This window comes from Talpa occidentalis, unplaced genomic scaffold, assembly GCF_014898055.3.
Source record: "Talpa occidentalis isolate TD23 unplaced genomic scaffold, MPIMG_talOcc4v2.1 talOcc4.14, whole genome shotgun sequence".
Classification (NCBI taxonomy): Eukaryota; Metazoa; Chordata; class Mammalia; order Eulipotyphla; family Talpidae; genus Talpa; species Talpa occidentalis.
Window position 1 is genome coordinate 59,732,078 of NW_023601433.1, and position 19,197 is coordinate 59,751,274.

Genomic DNA, 19,197 nt, shown 5'->3' on the forward strand with positions numbered 1-19,197 from the left:
CCTACATGTCAACTCTAATTAATTTCACTTGTCAGTGGGTATTAAGTTGAGGATCTTATAGACTCTGAGTAAGTACTGACTTGTTGCTCAGCAGGTTTCAAGAAGCAATATGCTCTGTTGATAAAACATTCCACTTTCTTGGGTCATCAGGGTAATACTAAGAAATCAAGTAATTCTATCAAAGAAAGCATTTGTGAAAATGAGCTCACCAACAAAGCTTGTCTTAAGTGTCCTTCTCTCGCTTGCCAATAGAAATTATTTATGGGAAGCCCATCAAGTGATAAGCATTGTGTTCTTTTTCCTGGGTGTTTCATCTTGAATATTATACTTTGTGAGGGAGAATATATTCACTTTCCTTTGCCAGCTCAGCAAACCAGAGATTTCCCAGTTTTTGTGCTTCATAGTCTGTCATGGATCCAGTTGTACCCCTAATTTATTAAGGGATTGCAATAGACATGGTGAACTTGGGTGATTGAACTTCAGTCACAGATTCACATATCCCTGATTGGTTTGTGGCACTTCAAGTGTTTAGTTAAACTCACTGATTTAATTTTATTTAGTAAATCTAAAGGGTCACTGTGAGGGTCATGCTTTCTAGTGTCTATGAATATACTTTGTAAGTTTTAAAATTCTCTATCCATTTAAGGTATGTTTCTTAAACTTTTTCAGAAAAATTAAGAAATGTTCTCTCACTAGTGAATTTCTGACTAGCAATAATTTTTTTGACTTGGCAGAAAGTATTTGTTATGGGACAATTGCATCCTCCTAAGAGATATTGAAATCCTGTTACCTGTGCCTGTGAAAACAGGGTCATTGTAGGTGATCAAGTTAAGATAAAGTCATTAGTATAAGCCCTAATCCAATAAAACTGTGTCCTTATATAAAGGAGGAGATTTGAACATAGAGACAAAGACTTGCAAGGACACAGGGAAAGGACAGTCATTTACAAGCCAAGAAATGCCAGAGGCTACCAGAAGCTAGGAGAGAAGTCTGGGACAGATTGCCCTTCACAGCCCTCAGAAGGAACCAACATTGCAAATTTTTATCTCAGACTCCTAGCCTCCAGAATTGTGAGACAGTAAATCCCTGATGTTTAAAAAACGCTACTCAGTTGGTGGTATTTTGTTATGGCAGCCCCGGGAAACTAATGCATTATTATTTCCGGGAGACCTGGAATGCCCTGCAGCTAAAGTTCTAAGTAACAATCCTTCAGTCTCCAGCAGGGCTGTTCTAAAGCAAAATAAGAAAGGGAGGTCATAACTTCAAATTTGCTGCCCTTGGGTCAATGTTTCTGGGTTTAGGTGGCTTGAACTATTTAACCAAATACCCTTGGATCCCTCTCAACCTATGGGAAGCTCTATTTGGGTATCTGCCCTCCATATAACCTCACCTTTCCTGCCAGGTTTTATGTTGGCAGGTTAACATCCATGAATACTTAGAACCTAAATTGAAAGTGTTTAATTATAGAACTTTAACTTATTCAAGTCAAATTCTGCTGCATTTGCACAGTGAAACCAAGGATTACTGTCAAAAATAAAATGAAGATTCATTTGATTTAAATTTGAATTATAATCAACCCTTGTCTTGATTCTACCTGGTTATCACTAAAGAAGTCCATGCAGTTCGGTGGTATCAATTCACTCTGCCCATTTTCCACCTAGAAGTTTCAAAAACTACCAAGGTGGGCAAACCCACCCTTAGAAATTCCATTTCCATTTCCTCTGGAAGGTGTGTTAGGCTTCCAGATTTAAGTTTCCAGCCAATTTTGAGAACCACAAGTAAGCAAGCCTACGTTCCAAAGTCACTCACAAGTGAGCTTGAATCCCTGTGCTACAGACACTAGTTTGGGCTTCCTCCATTTCCTCATTTGTGAAATGACGACAGTACAACTGTTGTAGAGCAACCCCGATACAAAACGGGGTGCCTGACTGTGGGTCCTCACCCGCGCGCTTAAAAGGACTTATCAATGCTCTCCTGCAGGCACACGTGAAAGGTTAATAAAAGGTTTATTTACAAGGGAAAGGGAAATGAGGAAATGTACAGCTCTGGGAGAAAAGTGGGAGACAAAGTTTTAAATGAGTCCTACCCGATCAGCCGATCAGGAATCCCAAAATGGCGCTCTGAGAGCTGGCCGCCAGCCAGGAGCGGTGAAGCCAAGAGGCGAGCGATCGCGAGCCAGAGAGCGAGCAAGGCCCACGTGTTTGGTTTTTATATCCAACCTGGCTGCCCAACTCCACCCTCAGGTCCCAGCCACCCTCCCCTTGGTGGTGATGGGATTTGTCTTTCCCAATGTCCTGATGGCTTTAGTCTGGAGTGGGGGTGGAGTCCACAAAGCCTGTATGAGATTATCTCAGGACATCCTTTCCCCCTAACACTACTACTTACCTCGTAGTGTTCACATGCACATTCAAAGAAATAATACATGTAAAATGCTTGATCCACGTGAAGTGCCATCGGGAATAAAAATTTCCTTTGGAATGTCGATTTAGGGATTTCTAGTTATGTGGGTGTTGAGAGCAGGCAATGACCCTAAACTATCATGTCACAGAGTCACAGCTATCTAGATATAAAACTTAGATCTGGATGATGAAAAGTTTCCATTCATATATGTGACCCATATGATAAAAGTCCCTGAAAAGGTTTAATTCTTTTAAAAGTTACAGAACAGAAACCCTTGGAATATTTCTCAATCTGCAAGAACAAGTTTTCTGTAATCTGTGATTCAACTCAAAAATAGAAATCAAGTTAGCAGAAAATAACTGGCCTAACCTTATTTGCAGGAGGTCACAGGGAAGTAAGGAAAGGATTGAGGCAATATATTTCCATACTCATCGGTGAGTCAACCATCTCACTTGAAAGCTACTGTAGGAATAAGAAGGATTCTATAATTAAGCAAAATAAAAAACCATAAACTCAGTGAATTTAACCCCTCTCCACCCACTAGCCCTACAAGAAATATTTACCTTTCACTGCTTTCTATCTTTATTTGCCTATAAGGAATATGTTACTAAAACACACACACATTAAAGGAAAGTCTATAGATCAATATACCCCCATTTTCATAGCAAACTCATGATCTCAGAAAACTATTTTCAAGTGTTCAAGTGAGTGATTTAAGAGACCTAATTTATATAGAGAAAGCATGGACAAAACAGGGCAAGAATTAGATTATGTGGTATGTGTTATAACTTTAATATGTGTTAAATATTCAGTTATAAAAAGTTCCCCTTTGCATTTATAATTATAAACTGACATATTCATTTAAACACTGTCAACAAGAAATCAGAATTCTCACTTTTTAATGCTTCAGTGGGAAGAAAGCCCTTAAGGTTTGATATCACACACTAAAAAAAACATTTCTCATTTTAAAGGTTATATCAAGCTTTTCTTTGAAAATGATTTACACTATTTTCTGGTCCAATAATGTCAGCCTAATAGCAAGTATACACTAGTATTTGGGCAATAAAAATATGAAAAATTTTCATTTTCTCTTTTTATTTAATACTTTTAAAAACAAATATGCTTCCAGAAAAAATAGAGGAATTAGAGGGAAAAAAAACAATGACTGGTTAAAAATGAAATCCAGATTTTTCTCTCTGTTTTTCAAATTTTCATAAACTACAAGCTTTATAAACAAGAGAAATGGTCAAATAAGCATGTTTCCAAAAGACCTCACCCTGTACACATAAGACACCCAGTGGGGGAGGTGTATAAAGATGATTGTATGTGTGCAGCAGTGATTCATTAATTAATTTGTTTTGAACTTTGTGAAAAGTACTCTTTGTCCTGACATAAAGAGAAGACTTTGTAGTTTCCGCCAGTTATTTTATCATAACCCTCAATCGGCTAAGCCTGCTATATTCTTTTCTCCTAGATTGAATGCTGTACTTCTTGGCGACTTTCCTCTTTCTTAAATCGCCTTTTGCAAGGTGATGATCCAGAGCAGCATGTGTCTGAGCCATGGCATGGCAGTGCTAGCTTAAACCTTAAAGCTTTCTTTTCTGTTTCAAAAGCCATGCCAGTCCAAACAGTTATGGAATGTCCTAATATTTTAAATAATAAAAGACACTTTGGCCAGTGAGCTGCCAAAACTGTGCCATCAATAGGCCCTAATACTAGATGAGAAAATTGCTTAACATCACCTAACTATCACTGAGAAGGGTGGATGTAATTTAAAGGAAAAAAGAAAATGCAGCTGAAATCATGCCGAAAAATGACTAGGCTAAGCCATAAGGGAGAAAAAAAATGAGGCAAAGTTTTAGAGTCCTGTTTTCCAAAGAAGCTTCCTCGGGTTTACAGATAATGATTTCATAAATAATATGACAATCTATAACAATATGGATGTGCAGACATGTTTTCAAATCTAAGATCAGAGACAAACTTCAAAGTAAGATACTTCATTTTTTAAAAAGCCTATTTTCTAAAAAGATTACAAAATAATATGAGAAACTCATAGTTTTCTGGTTATAATATATATATATTTAATAGAAACTTTCTAGAACTTTTAAAATAGAAAAGGCATAAAGAAAATAAAATTTAGAAAGATTGAAATTATGCCAATAACTGTATTATTTTTGTGTATTTCTTTCCAGTCATTTTTGTACTCATGCACATAGGTGTGAATATTGGAAGTGAGAACTTGAAGTCTCTCAATGTGTTTTGTTTGGTCCTAAACATTGTCTATATATATATATATATATTTATTTATTTTATTTTTACATGTGTATAAAATTTCAAGTCACCAATTAAATCAGAATTCAATTTAAAAATTTTAAAAAATATTCATCACTGAATAAAGTGCAAAATCTGGCAACATTTGAGTTCCAATCTTCCATAACAAGTATAGTTTGCAGCTGGGTAGGACTCCTGTCCTCTGTGAGTTACTGTCTCCAAAGTTATTCCTTAATGTAATGCTGAATTTCCATTGGCAGTAACTGCACATTTTTATAGTGGAAATACATTTACATATCTCTCTATATAATCAAGCTTCAATATGAATATGAAAGAGGAAAGATACACATCTCTGGGGGTGAGGAAAGACAATTGTAAAAGAGGAAATGAGACCAAGAAGGTTGAATGTTTCTAGAAAAAAAGGAAGATTGTTTCATTTTAATGGGTGTCTTCACTGCCTGCTTTACTCACTATGATAGCTCTGTGAACTGTTGGCAATTGAGTTTACAATCCCTGGCAGCAATACAAAGTATCAATCATATATTATATAGAACATGTTATACCTTGTTCTTTTTCACTGATCTTATTTTAAACATCTTTCAAAGTTATTCCAAGAAACATGATTTTAATGGCTTAATAATATCCCATTTTATAGTTACAACGTTTTATGCTTGTATATTTTATTGTACCATGAATTGTTGGATATTTAAATTGCCTTTAATAGCTCATTGATATAATTATTACTGTGAATATCCTACATACAAGGATTATTTTCTCCTATGAAGGACCAATAAGAGATAGACATTTACAAAGGAAAGCATGAAGGCAAGTGAGTGTTCTTTATATTTACTATATATTGACAGGAAACTGAGAAATGACTTTTAAACTGTGTGAGTGGCTGATCAATGAATTAGTGATCTAAAAAGAATAAGCCTAGGGTTTCTGCCTGCTGCCTTGATCTGTGAATTAAATATGTTCATAGGAAAGTTTTATTAAAATTACAGAACTCAGTAATTGAATAGTCCAATTGAATTACATTTATGATTTGAAAAAAATTTTACCCTTCATTCTGATTGTCTATCAGAAGATGCCCCTTATGTATGAAATTCAAGTGTGTCACCAAAGCTAGAATGCTTGGTCTCAGATTTTGCCTCTGCTACGTACAAACTAAGATAATCATTTACCCTCAGTGGTTTCGTGTCCTCACCTGTATAATGATGATGAAAGTAAAGTTTGTCTCATAAATTGTTTTGAGGGTTTAGTGAGTTAATTTCTATACAGCCTTTAGTTTAGTGTCTTGGACATAGTAATTGTTAGTGATTTTTGAATCAATAATAGTTTCACTTTTAGGTCTTTCTACTTGTAATTGTGTCTCAGTTGTTTAGTGATCTGCAAAAAAAATGCTTAACTACAGTAACAGAAATTTAATGTGTTGGGAACTCTACAAAGGACTTTGCAGTCTAAGTGATCTTTGGATGTTTGGGTTTTTATCTATTGATATATCTTAAATTATGACAAGATGGCAGCTGTGTTTCATTTTTCACTCCCTAATATAAGATCAGTAGGAATTATAGGAACAAGTTATGTAACAGGCAGTTAATAATTTTCAACAGAGAAGTATTTTTGATGAACTTGAGCCTCAATTTTTAAATTATTAATACAACTATAAATGATTTAAAATTTTTCCACTACATGGTGACTTTAGGAATGTTTAGCATCAGGAGAGTAGTTAATTTTAATTTTTCATGTTTAACTAGAAGAGTTTCTTTTATTATTTTCTTTTGATCAACAGTATAAATGACAATACACTCATGTGTCACATAATGATAATTTGATTAATGAAAGACTGCATATACTACAGTGGTCCTAAAATTCCTTTTGCCTGGTCATATCAGAGCTGTCAAAATGTTGTAACATTTATAAGGGGCAAAAGCTTCATACAGCTGTGTTTACCACATCATTTGACAGCATCATTTTCCCTTGTGCATGATTTAACCTCATGTTGTTTTGTTCATCATGGCCCCCAAATGTAATATTGCTAATGTTGCATTAGCACAACAAACTTGCACCATGTAGTGAGGTCTCTGTATTGAATATGTACAGACTTTTTGTTCTTCTTTTTAGTCCCTAAACAATACAGTATAACAACTATTTATATTGCATTTACCTTGTATTAGATATTACATGTAATCCAGAGATAATTCAAAGTATATAGTATTACAAAGGTTATATGCAAATACTATACCATTTTATGTAAGGGACTTGAGTATCCTTGGATTTTGGTATTCTTCTGGGTTCTGGACTAGTCCCTCTGCAGATAAAGAGGAAAGATTTTTCACCTTAGGTTACAGAGTGATTAGTTAAATGGGTATCTTTAAACAATTCTTTAAATGTCTCTAGAAACTGTTTTTTTTTTTTTTGTTGTTGTTGTTGTTGTTGTTGTTGAAGACCTCCCATCAGTACTGTTCAGAATGTGGAAAGCAGATCAAGGGGGATTGGTAGATAGCCCTGTATAACAGCTACAGGTAAGAGTTTGGAAACACATAGATGTTTTTCAGACATTTTTATGTTTGCTAAATCCAGTCATTTTTTTTAAAATGGGGGTTTACACTTTGAATAAATTTACTTTATTTTCTCCCAAATAGTTCACTTTTATTGTATTTTACCCAAGTATTGATTTACAACACTTTGAAAACTAAAAAAGGAAAGAAAGAAATGTGATCCTTCACCATGGTGAGAACCACAGTCTTACCCAATAGACAAAGGCTACTCATGGGAAATGCTTTGGCACAGTACTAGAGCATATGATGGCTAAATAAACACTTTATACAATCAATTAATAACCATTCAATATTTGTGTTTATTGTGGTCAACTTTCCAAATGTCAAGATGTTGAGTACTTACATCTGTGGGTTCAAGTGAATTTGTTGCACATTTTAATTCCACTTAGGTCTGGTAGGTTTTTATTCATGGGTAATAATGAAAATCTTGCCTTTTTCTCTTAGTGATTCAAGGGCAGTATTCCTGGTTAGGCGGTCTTCCATGAGCAGATGTTGACATTGTTTCACTAACTGGAAACTTGGCTATTGTGTTTGACTTTCCTCTAAAACTTGGATTTCCCTCCTGAAAACCAGACAGGAATCCTGTCTTTAAGCACAAGAACAGCAGAGTCATCTGAAACTGTCATTAAAAACAAAAAAATAAAACAAGGAAGATCATGCTGCAGGTTTATTCCCTGCTGGGCTGGGGACTGTCCCTCTTGATTAATCTGTGTGTGCCAACAACAGCTGACTGGAAATTAAAAGAAAGACCTTATAGACCTCGAAATATCTCATCTTCCATGGCAGTACAGGAGTTAAAGTTCTGATCACGCCTCACTCTGTGTACAAAAGTTGGCCCGTGATTCCTTTGAATGGCATGAAAAGCAGCAGGCTGGGTGTGAGTCTCTTCCCCCTTTCTTCCATTCTCACTTTTAAAATATGCCTGGCAAAGACCCAATGCTCCCCACCCCCAGCTTCTATCCATTTTGCCCTCCTGTTCAGCTGACTAAGACTCCAAATGATAAAGCATTCCTTCCCGATTGTTACGAGGGACTCAGCACCAGTAGAAAATGCACAGTACATATGTAGACCCTGAATAACTCATTTAGTTTCCCCCTATACTTAGCAGGTTTTGTAGTTATCTCCTCAGAGACCCTTTAGAATTTCTTAGTTTCCATAATAGCAATTTTTTTTCCACCTCCCATAATAGCAATTCTCAAGTCATTGACAAAGCACCAAAAAACATATCTTTGTTCATGGGCTTTTCATTGTATTGGGTGTTGTGAGCCAAACATGAAAGCACTTGAAATTCCATTAAAGTTACATTCACTTCTTTAAAAGAAAAAAGAAAAAAATCGCCATCTATAGAGAGAAGTTTGTCTCTATAGACATCATTAAAGTGAGAATATGTACAGTTCGAATTTTCTATAACTGAAGATTAATGGTTAACTATTCAGATGCAGATTTCTTACAGGAGGAACTGATGCTCAGTGCAGAAACAAGAAAACACAGCAGCTGTGTTAACTGCCAAGTCATTCTGTATAAAATAAATATAATATAGAGATGCTCCTAAATTTTACAAAACAGCAGCTTCCGTGCTTCCGAACATATTGTTACAGCGCTTAAAAACGCATTCTGCTAGCCAATCTGAAGATGAGAAGGCAGCATAGCATTTCCTAATTTCCAATATTTGAAGCTATAGGCACACTTTAATCATATCCTTGCTCTGTTGAAAAAACAACCTCAAATGGGTTCCTTTTTTTTAATGTTTGGTTTTATAAGGATTAATACAATAAAAAGTTTTAAGAATATTTAAATGAGTGCATTTTGAAACCTAATCAGTGATGTCAGGGGACTTTTGCAGCTCTTCATAAAAGATGGAGAATAATCATAATGTTGTTGGTATTTTTATGGAAAAGCACAGGGTTATTTATTTAGCAAATAATAACACAGGGACACATAATTAAAGTTGAAATTTCAGATTAAAAGTCACGTAATTTTTTTAGTGTTAGCATGTCCTAGGCAATATTTGAGGGTGTACGTATACTAAGAACTTACCCATTGTTACTCTGGAATCCAATTTAGAGTGTGCTCTATTTATCTGGCAACCCTTGTCTATCATCCTGGCCACACTGTGGATTGCTATGAAAAGCATGCATGGCTCGATCCCCTTTCCAGGGTCAAGAACAAGTGCGGGAGTTTCTGAGCTCACTCCATCTGCCAACTTTAAAACTCTGGCACATCAACAAGACCAGGAAAGCTTCTTTTACGAAGTAGAATGCATTTCCAATTAGTCATTTCAGCTTCTTAAAGGGAGAGACCACTTGAGAAGTTAAAGGCTGCCAAATAAGAAACAGAAAAACCTAGGACAGCAGGAGAAAGAATCTTTATCAGGAAGTCACAGAATTTGGGAACAAATAAGTTCCAAGTAACTTTCTAAAAGAAAAAATATTTTGGATAATCAGATCCCTAGGAATCAGAAATTGAAGACAGAATGAAAAAAAGATTATGAAGAAAATTAACTGCTTGGGTGGTGTGTGTGTGTGTGTGTTGTGTGTGTGTGTTTTAATTCCTGATTATCAGGAAATCAGACATTTTGTGGGAGAGAAATTTCCTGAGACATCATACCTGTCTTTCTGAAGCGCTGATCAATACTTGGTCTAATTTCTGATGGTGCAGGCATGTTTTCTTTCCTCCTTTGGTTAATTCACACCTTCAGGCAATTTTTGCTTTTTCACATATAATGATCTTCAACAGTCTGTATCTTTGGCTTCAACAGTACCATCCACAACCACATAAAACTCACCACGAATGCTATATGGCCAGATACAAGTCCTGCTAGCTGAGTCTTACCAGTTTTCCCAGGGTGGTGTTGTGTGAGGGCTTGGTCTGATGGGAAATACAGATTCCTTGGCTCCTGGGGTTGTCTGCTGTGTCCCTATGACCCTGAAACCAGTGCTTGTGGAAACCATAGGCTCCTGGACGTGGGGTTTGTAGTTTTGCTCATTTAGGTGGAAGAGATACACAGAATAGGATTGCTTTTGTTTAGATTTGGTTTCATTTTCTGTACCTAGGAACAGGGAGTGACGTTACAGAAATTTTTATTGATGAAAAGCAGAATTATAGACCTTGTTGCTAGTTATAGTAGAATAGTCCATGTTACTTTGTATGAATTGATTTCATGTTTGACACATAGAGCCATCCAGAAGAGCCAACTTGGAAGAGCCATTATAAGCAACAAGAAAATAATTTTTTTATCCCTTAAATGGATAGATTTATCAAAATGTAAGAAAAAGAAGACAAATGAAATGAAATCTTGTAAATCATACAGTGACTTGGAGAAAAAAAAAAATGTGCTCTTTGGCCCAAGTTTCTCGAGGCTAACCTAACCTTTGAGTTTATGTTTAGGGAGTTTATTATTGCTCTCTCTAAGTTATCTGATTTATCAAATGAAGGTTTAAGTATCATCTGAATAGTAGACCCAGTTTTGAACAGGGCAATACTTTTGTTTGTTTTTTATGAGCATCATCTTAGCTGAAAGTAACCTAATCCTTCCAGTGTCCTATTAGGAGGAAAAGGATCCATTTCATGTGAAGCTACTCAGAATCAGGAATGGGAAAGGAAATTTGCAATATATAAAGCGTGGAATTAATCTTAGTACTCAAAATTAAAGAGAAGAGCAAAATATTCAGTTCTTGAATATATACAACGCAACTTTTAAAGATCATTTATCTCCATCACCAAATACTTTGAGGAGTTGGGTTTCAAAGTGTGTCCTTGTAAGTGCTAGAGTTTCTCCAGGATGCCCTAGGAGTTAAAGCCGTAGAGCTAGCATCTATCTTACCCTCCCCAACTTGATCCCAAACCCAGTTCTTTCCCTGAAAAGAAGCACTCTTCTTGTCATCTAGTAGCTCTAGTCCTCCATTGGGCCCATGGGGTGGCTTGCAGTGGGTGCTCCCAAGGTCAGGTCAGTTGGCTTACTCTTCTGGGCCTCCACCTCTTCCTGCAATGGTAAACTCTGTGAACTCAGGCCTGTTGCTTACTTCGCAGATACCCAATGTTCTCATTGACATGAACAAAATGGTGTTGCTACTGGTAACTTACCTCATCAAGGAGTTTTTTATGAGCAATGAATGAGTTAACACACCTAAAGAAAGTGGAACAGTTCCTAGTACCTGATAATAAACTTCAGCTATTATGTGTTTCTTATACCTGGACTTGATTCAAGGTTTTCTTCGAAGGAAGTTTTCTACTACCTTTTAAAAAAGATTTTGAAAGAACCACTGCTTTGAAACATTATTTCATAATTTATGAGCTTGGTTGTATCCTTTTGTCCTTTGGCTGAAAGACAACTCCTTCCCCCTCCCACCCATTAACCCTGAACTCCAAGGGTTAAGAAAGCATCTTCCTCCCTTCTCCAGCTCTGAATTCAGCAGCGTGGTGGGTTAAAGATAAAAAGATGATGTCATTATAATCACAGAAACTATTTCATTATAATCTTTTGTTTTTCTTTGCTACCTTTCTAATGGAAGTAACGTTTTGTTAATTATCTTAGTATTCAGAGCCCTTTGAGGTACACTCCACACATATGCTATTATTATCACCCCCATTTGGTGAAGTACTTGGGGATTAAAAGTGTTATGTAAATGTTTACACATTATTACGCTGTGACCCAAGATCCACAGTGGGACAGCAAAGACAGCCCAGGAAGAAGCATGAAGCCCCAGAGAGGCAATGATTTTTGTAAAAGGTATGAAATTCTCTTTCATTTTAACATAAAGGTAGTTGCACTTCTGAAGAGAGTCATTTACAGCCATTAAGGAGAGTATATATGACTGTAAAAGTGAAAGGAAATCTTAACTGAGAGTTTGCTGCATATTTTAAGATCGACTCCAGGGTCCAGAGAGACAAGGGAAACGGAACGGATTTAAAATACTTTGAGCGGCATTTGGAGTTGACTAGAACTTTCTGACGATAAAAGCAGCATGTTCCCAAAAGCTGTCACCACATCCTTCCCTCTGGAGACTCTCAGGAAAGAATAGATTCTCTTCCTTGGTTGTTTCTGCCTAGAGGTGAGAAATTGGGACCCTTCCTCCTGCTGACGATTTTAGGCAGCAAGGTCATTGCAAAACATTGCGTCACAGTATGCTTGCTCTAAACCCTTACTCTTTCTTCTCTTCCTGGTGGTGACAGTCGCTGGACAGTGCACACCTGTCCGTAACACCCCCTAACACTCAATTAACTCTTTCCAACCAAGAGGAAAAAAAAAGCAACCTAATCACTGCCTTAACCTGAACCTTGTATGTAGGTGCAGTTTTGTTTAGACCAGTGAAGCTGCTTTTCCATTTATGGTAATGACCTTAAAATTTCCTTTTTAAATAACTGTAAGAAAAAGAGGGATTTAATTAAAAAAAAAAAAAGAGGGGCTGTCCAGTAAGCTTTTGAGGCATGCAGGCATAATGAGAATCTTGACAACCTGAATGCCCATCACCTGGGTGGCCGTTCTGGAAGGTTTCCTGGTCTTCCTGTTGCAGCCTATTGTGAGGCTAGAAGAGCTTCAGGTGTAGAGTATTTACTAGAACCAGGACTCTGGCGGGGGTTGGGGGGGGAGCATGTTTTTGGAACGCAGAGCGCGGAGGCAGCGCTGATGAATATACAAAACTGCACCCGCACCAAGAACCTGCATTAGCACAGGCAGGAAGACTGGACAAGGGAGGAAAACAGCCCTGCCTTTAAGAGGCTCTAACATTTAACATCTGCTGTGCAAGGGTTTCAGATAATTATTGAAAGGATGTTCAGCTTTAAGTAAAAGACAAAAGATATACAAATGCAGAGTGAAGACCCACACCCTTTCCTCTGAAGGTTTAAATTTTACATTCCCCCCCTCCCCCTCATGTTATTTAAAACACAGAAAAGAAAGGAGAGAAAGGAGGGTGGGGGAGCAGTGTAGCAAAAATCTCTGCCAGAAAACACAGTAAATTCTAGCTTGTTAGCAGCCTGGTTCCAAATTATTTTTTAAAAACAAATCCTAACAGTCATGTAGTTCCAGCCTCTGAGGAAAGCTCTAAGCCTGATGTTAGTGTCCCAGAACCCAAGCCACAAAAAAAAAAAAAAAAAAGGAAGAAAGAAACCTAACCAGTCTTCTGAAGGAATATGAAAGCAAAATCTCTGAGGCAGGAGAAATGCCCCCAAGGAGGAGAAGACTGCAGCTTGCAGTAATCTGTAAATGATTGCTGGTAAAGTCTGGAGGCTTCAGGCTTGATCTGTGTTTGTTCCAAAAGAAAGCCGAGGAGGACGGTGTTAATAAAGAGAGATTTAACTGAGAGCTGTGCTTGGAATAAAGTGGGCTACAAAAAGGTCAAATTTGATCAGTTGGAGCAGATTACAAGGGCTTTAAAAGGTGGTGTGAAGAAATGAGCCGGGTCTGGGAAGTAATATAGCACAAGATTGATTTGGGGGGTGGAGAAAAGCCAGGACAAGTGCTTATCAATCCTAGAAGTAGGAAGAGCCGTGCTGGGCACCCAGCCGCTCCTGGCCTGAACCAAGAAGTCTCCATCCAGTCTCCTCAGCCCCTCACCCTTTCTCTCCAGCCCGGATTTGCCTTCAGCCTCCTTTTAGACAATGGTTTCCTTAATCTCTGACTTGGATCCACTGAAAGACTGGAAAGTTTTAAGGTAGGCCTGTTTTTCTTTTACTCTCATCGCTGTTTCAGTTCAGGGCCAAATTCGTTCCCCACCCCACCCCCAACCCAAATAAGGAGTGCTGGAAGTGAGTGAAATGCCTGCGGTGGGTTTAAGTGACAACCAGATCTGCCTATAGGAATACTCCAGTTTGACAGGCAAACAACTTCCAGCTGATGTGTGAAGAGAAGCGGGGAATCCTTCATTTCACTGAGAGAGAGGAACGGGGTACCTTTTTAATGAGAATGTACAGCCTTGTTGAAATGATTCCTGACTCTCTCACAGGATCTAGTTCTCATATTTATTATTGTATTTTAGGGGGGGCACTGAAGAGACGAAAGGGGTTGTGACAAACTTTCTGGGACTTAAGATAAAAATGAGAACTTGTCTGAAAACATTAGACCTGCTCCTCTTAAGAGCATTGGTGGAACTGCTTATGGCCTCTCCTTTTCCTGAGGTCTACTTTGGAAAAACTAGTCATATAAAAACTCAGCTGACCTTAAAACTGAAGGGGTAGAATTTATGAAATGAGGTCTTTCCTTGAAAGCTTCCCAAAAGGTGAACTCTGACCTCTTTATCGTTCAGAGGTCCCCAAATGTTAGCACCCCAGAAGCTCAAAATGGCAAAGGTCCCATATTTCTCCACTTGAGTCTGAGCTGCCTCCTCTGGTGGAGTTCATTATGAATTAGTAGATTCAACCTAACTCTAAATGTATTTTCTAGCTAAAAGCATTTTTGGCCATTAAATTGAGGGATTCTCACTGAAAGGGATCTAAACAATGTCATATTTTCCCAAATACCTACCTCAAAGCATCATTTCATTAGAACTAAACCAGGACTCAAGAAACAGAAGTAGAGCTTGTACAATACAGGCATCTTTTTCCTAAGATGTATCTTGTATTAATTAGCTATTCATTATTTCCCTTTTATGAGTTCTTCCTTAGCATGTATGTGATTTTATTATTTTTAAACTAACATAGAAAAGAGCAAATAAAAGAAACCATAGCTAATATCCATTTAACTAATTCCTTAAAAAAAAATCCCTGCTTTCTATAATTTCATTTGTAAACATGTTGTACACTACATAGGGTATGCCACTGTATAATCAAGTTAAATATCAAAGTATTTCCATGTTCTTACCTGCTCTTCATAACCATAATTTTAATGGCTAAATAAAGAATCATAATGTTGATATTTAGTTAATACCATTACCCTGCTTATTGAACATTTTGGTGGTTTCCAGTTCTTGTTTTGTATTAACAACACAATTGTTGCTTTCACTGAATAATGAAAAGGGTCAAACATCTTTATGGATCTTTGTGGGTCTGTTATAGGACAGGGAGAGGGGCAGCCCAAACCCTGTTACAGGTCAGTGATATTTTCTTCTGTTGCTAGGTTTAAGTTTTATTTTTAATTAAAAGCTGGCAAAGTACTTCTGTATATGTTCTGATGATATAGCTTTTAGAATAAATTTCAATATCCTTTTCTCTAAATGGATTTGTAAACTATTTCTAAAATTGAGAGTGCTTTTGAAAAACATTTTTGAGTGATTAACTTATTATTGCACAAGGGGATAAGGCTGGCCCTAACTCTAAGAATATGTGTGACTATAATAACAAATTTTGAAAATATAGCCCTCCAAAGAACTTTTAATATGATGATCCTTAGTCTTAACCCTTTTAAAAATCACTAATATTGTTACCTTTCCCATAAATGAGTCCCACACATAGTGAGGTTTATTTTATTGCTAAAATAAACCTTTACAGAATTGAACTGGTGAGACCTGAGAAAGATAAATACTTTTACATGGACCAATTAGGCTACACCAAGTTCATTCTGTCCTTATCTTTTCCTGGCAAGCATTATCCAATCAGCTTTTAGGAGTAATCCTTTCCTGAGGTAAGGAATTATAAAGGGGATAATGGTTATGCATTGCATTTAAAATTCCTTAATTGTTTACAATGAGATATCCTTTTGGCTAATTCTGATTCATTGTACCATTCATTCACTTAGCAACAATAAGCTCTGCTTATCATATGTGGAAGAAGCAAAAATATAGCATGACCTTATAAATAGGATAATCCAGTTGACGAGTAAAAATGTGTATTATTCTAATGCCTTACAGGATTGTACATGATATGAGTTATATCAATAAAATGTTTTAGAAATTCAGAGGTGAGGGTCTCCCCTGGTGGCACAGGCAGTTGAGTGCAGCACTGTGAAGCTGCCATAGCCTCTGCAGCACCTGTTCAATTCCCAGCCAGCCAGAGAGATACCCACAAGTCACGGTGGACTTCTCCTGTCTTGCCTGCTGTTCCCCTCAGCAGTGTATTTCAGTCAATCTGCCTGTTCTGTTCTCTCTTCTGTTCTCTGTTCTGTCTCTGGTGAATCTTCTCACCCTCCCGCACATCTGGCCTGTACCCTGGTTCTTGTATGCATGAATAAATAAATCTAAAAAAAAAAAAAAGAAATTCAGAGGTGAGAGAACCCATTACAGTAAAGAAAAGAGATACTGTTATGCTGCCCTAATCCCATGAGCACATGAGCAGAATGCTTCGTATATAATAGCAGAAAGTCTTTCAAACTTGCATGTCTTGGAATCTTCTCAGCCGTTTGTCAAAGTGTGCAGGTTGGAGTTCTGCTAGACTTGTTGCTCCTGAAAAGTGATGGGAAGACACAATTTTTAGTCTGCTTATGCCAACATTTAGTTTTTCAGATATGATCTACTGGTGGAATACAAGTTGAGATCACAAATCTTTCTCAAAGAGGATATATCTGACATCACTCCATCGTAGGTCCATTTTGTCAGTTGGAAAAGTAAGGACTGGGCTGGTGCTGTTGGCTTGTTTTAATTACTCTCTACCTCAAGCTGCACAAAAGAAAACTAACTTTCACCAAAAAGACATGCCACATAATTTCATCAGTAGGACTCCCTTCTTGACCATTGGAAAAAGCACCAACACAAAAACTTCACTCCAAGAAAAGAATGAAAATCATCTAAATCAGGAAAAATATATTCTTAGTACAGTAGTAATCCCCCTAGCCATAGTTTTGCATCCCAAAGTTTCAGTTGCCCATGTTCAACCAAGCTCTAAAAATATTACAAACCAGATACTTTGAAAGAGAGAATACATCAACCTGTTACTACTGTTTATTATTCTATTTATTATTAGTTGTTAATTTCTTGCTGTAAATAATTTATAAGTTAAGCTGTATCATAGGTATGTGGTATAGGAAAAGACCACAGTATTTATATTGTTCATTACTCTGTGGTTTCAGGGGGTCTTGGCACATATCCCCCATAACCTCCATGGATAAGAGAGGATATTGTACACAGAAGAAGAAACAACCATGTAGGTGACCTATGACTAAAAGAATGCAACAAACATGGTAATATGATTAATAAAAGATTTCATGTACATTGATATTATGTGAAGGGAAAATCAAGTTGACAGTGAACAGGAATTAACAGAGTGAAATTCTAATACCCGACCTCCCCTCTATTCATGCCCCAGCCCTGCACCACCTCTGTGGAAGAGTACAGAAAATCACCAGACAAGTTTAACCATCCCATACAGAGATAAGGGAATTGAATGCAGAAAATGAAGTGACTAGGTGAGATCAGAACTCATCGATCAGACAAGTTACTCCCACTAACCTTCTCTTCTAACTCTATCTTCTTTTCTGAGGGGTATTCACCACCTTCACTTCTATTCTCATCTCTCCTCTCATGATTTATGACAGCTCGGACCAGACCTCTCTTCAGTACTCCTAGACTTAGCATAGCCAATGAGGTGTCTTCAAGATGTCTCCAGATCAAAATGTTGCAAACGATACCTATAATTTCCCCCAAAACTGGTTCTCTGCTGCTTGCAGGCTTATGAATCACACAGCTATATACCCAGGTACACAAATTGGAAAACTAGGCATCCCCCTTCTTTGTCATTAGCTTGTTTTGTATGACCTACTGGTCTTACTGCTTCAATTCTTACTCTTTTAGTCTAATTTTCATGTAAGCAGAGTAAAAACCTATCAAAAGTCATAAATTAGATCAGGCAGGTGACAATCCCCTTTAAAAACCTCCCATTTGCTCATGGAATAAAACCAATATCCTTATCCTAACCTACAAGACCCCTTCTGACCTAACCCCTGAAAATCTCTCCAATTTTATCTTCCTCTTTCCCCACAGCCATGTGGCTCAAATTGTACTCTAATCTTCTTTTTCTTCCTCAAACATGATGAACTGATTTGGCCCTTAAAATATTTGTATTAGCGACCTCTTCTCCCTATCTGGAAACCTTTTCCTTAGCTATTTTCAAGGTAGGATGCTGCTTATCATTCAAATCTTAACTCAAATCTCACCTCCTCAGGAAAGGCATCCCTGACCCCCCAAAGTGAACTCATCTGAAAGTCTATCCTCTAGCACATCTCCTTGATAGTTGAGTCACATGGAATTCTCAATATTCAACCAGTTTGACCTATACAATTTCACATGGTCAATTTCACATGGTTCAACCATATGAAAGTGTAAGTACCATATTATTATCACGGTACTTAATGGATACATGCTGTTTTCGCATGTATTTATTTTTTTCTCTTCTCCATTAGCAAATATGGTTTGTAATTGGTGTGTACCTAATATCTGAAATATTTCCTGAAACATAAGTGAGAAAGAATGGTGAATGAAGTGGTCCTTGGTTGTCACCCTCATCAGACTTTACACTCCATGAGCCCAGAGGTTCTGAGTGTTTTGCTCATACTGTAACTCCAGTATTAGTGCTGGTGTTGTATTATGTGGGATAAATGAAGGAATTAATGAATGACTTCTAATTCCCAGTTTAGTATTCCTGTCTTTAGTCCTTCATTGCTTCAAGTTAGCAAAGTATCTAAATTTGATAACAATGAAAATTTTTAATTCTTTGAGAATCTCATAGATACCTATTATTTAAGTGGAATTCATTCTGTCTACACAAGATAATGATTAAGATCAAGAGTTGGCAGACTTTTGCTGTAAAGAACAAGATCATAAATACTTTAGGTTTTGTAGGTCACACAGTCTCTGTTGCAACTCTAATTGAGAGCAGTTGTAGGCAATATGTAAACAACTAAACTTGGGTGCAACCCAATAAAACTTTATGTACAAAAACAAGCAGGGGCTGCATTTGGCCGGTCGACCATAGTCTACCTCTCATCTATTATTTAGGCTAATGACTTGACAAACAAGAAAATAGACGTAGTTTTGACAGATAGTTGTAGAGTTATTTTCAAATCTGTATGACAAAGCACATATCATAAACTCTCCTCATT

General features: G+C 37.1%; 1 protein-coding gene across 3 annotated transcripts in view; it reads left to right on the forward strand.

The window, feature by feature from the left end:
- CELF2 (CUGBP Elav-like family member 2) overlaps window positions 1-19,197 on the forward strand; it is a 591,625-nt gene that overhangs the window by 75,858 nt on the left and 496,570 nt on the right. The window contains exon 1 of one of the 3 annotated variants that reach the window (XM_054695077.1): window positions 11,747-11,961. The exons of 1 other annotated variant lie outside the window; for it this stretch is intronic. In XM_054695077.1, coding sequence (XP_054551052.1) covers window positions 11,858-11,961 — 104 coding nt within the window. In that variant the 5' untranslated portion in view covers window positions 11,747-11,857. Of the gene's footprint in view, window positions 1-11,746; window positions 11,962-12,896; window positions 13,886-19,197 lie in introns of those variants that run through there. One more of the 3 variants, XM_054695079.1, reaches the window with a different exon arrangement.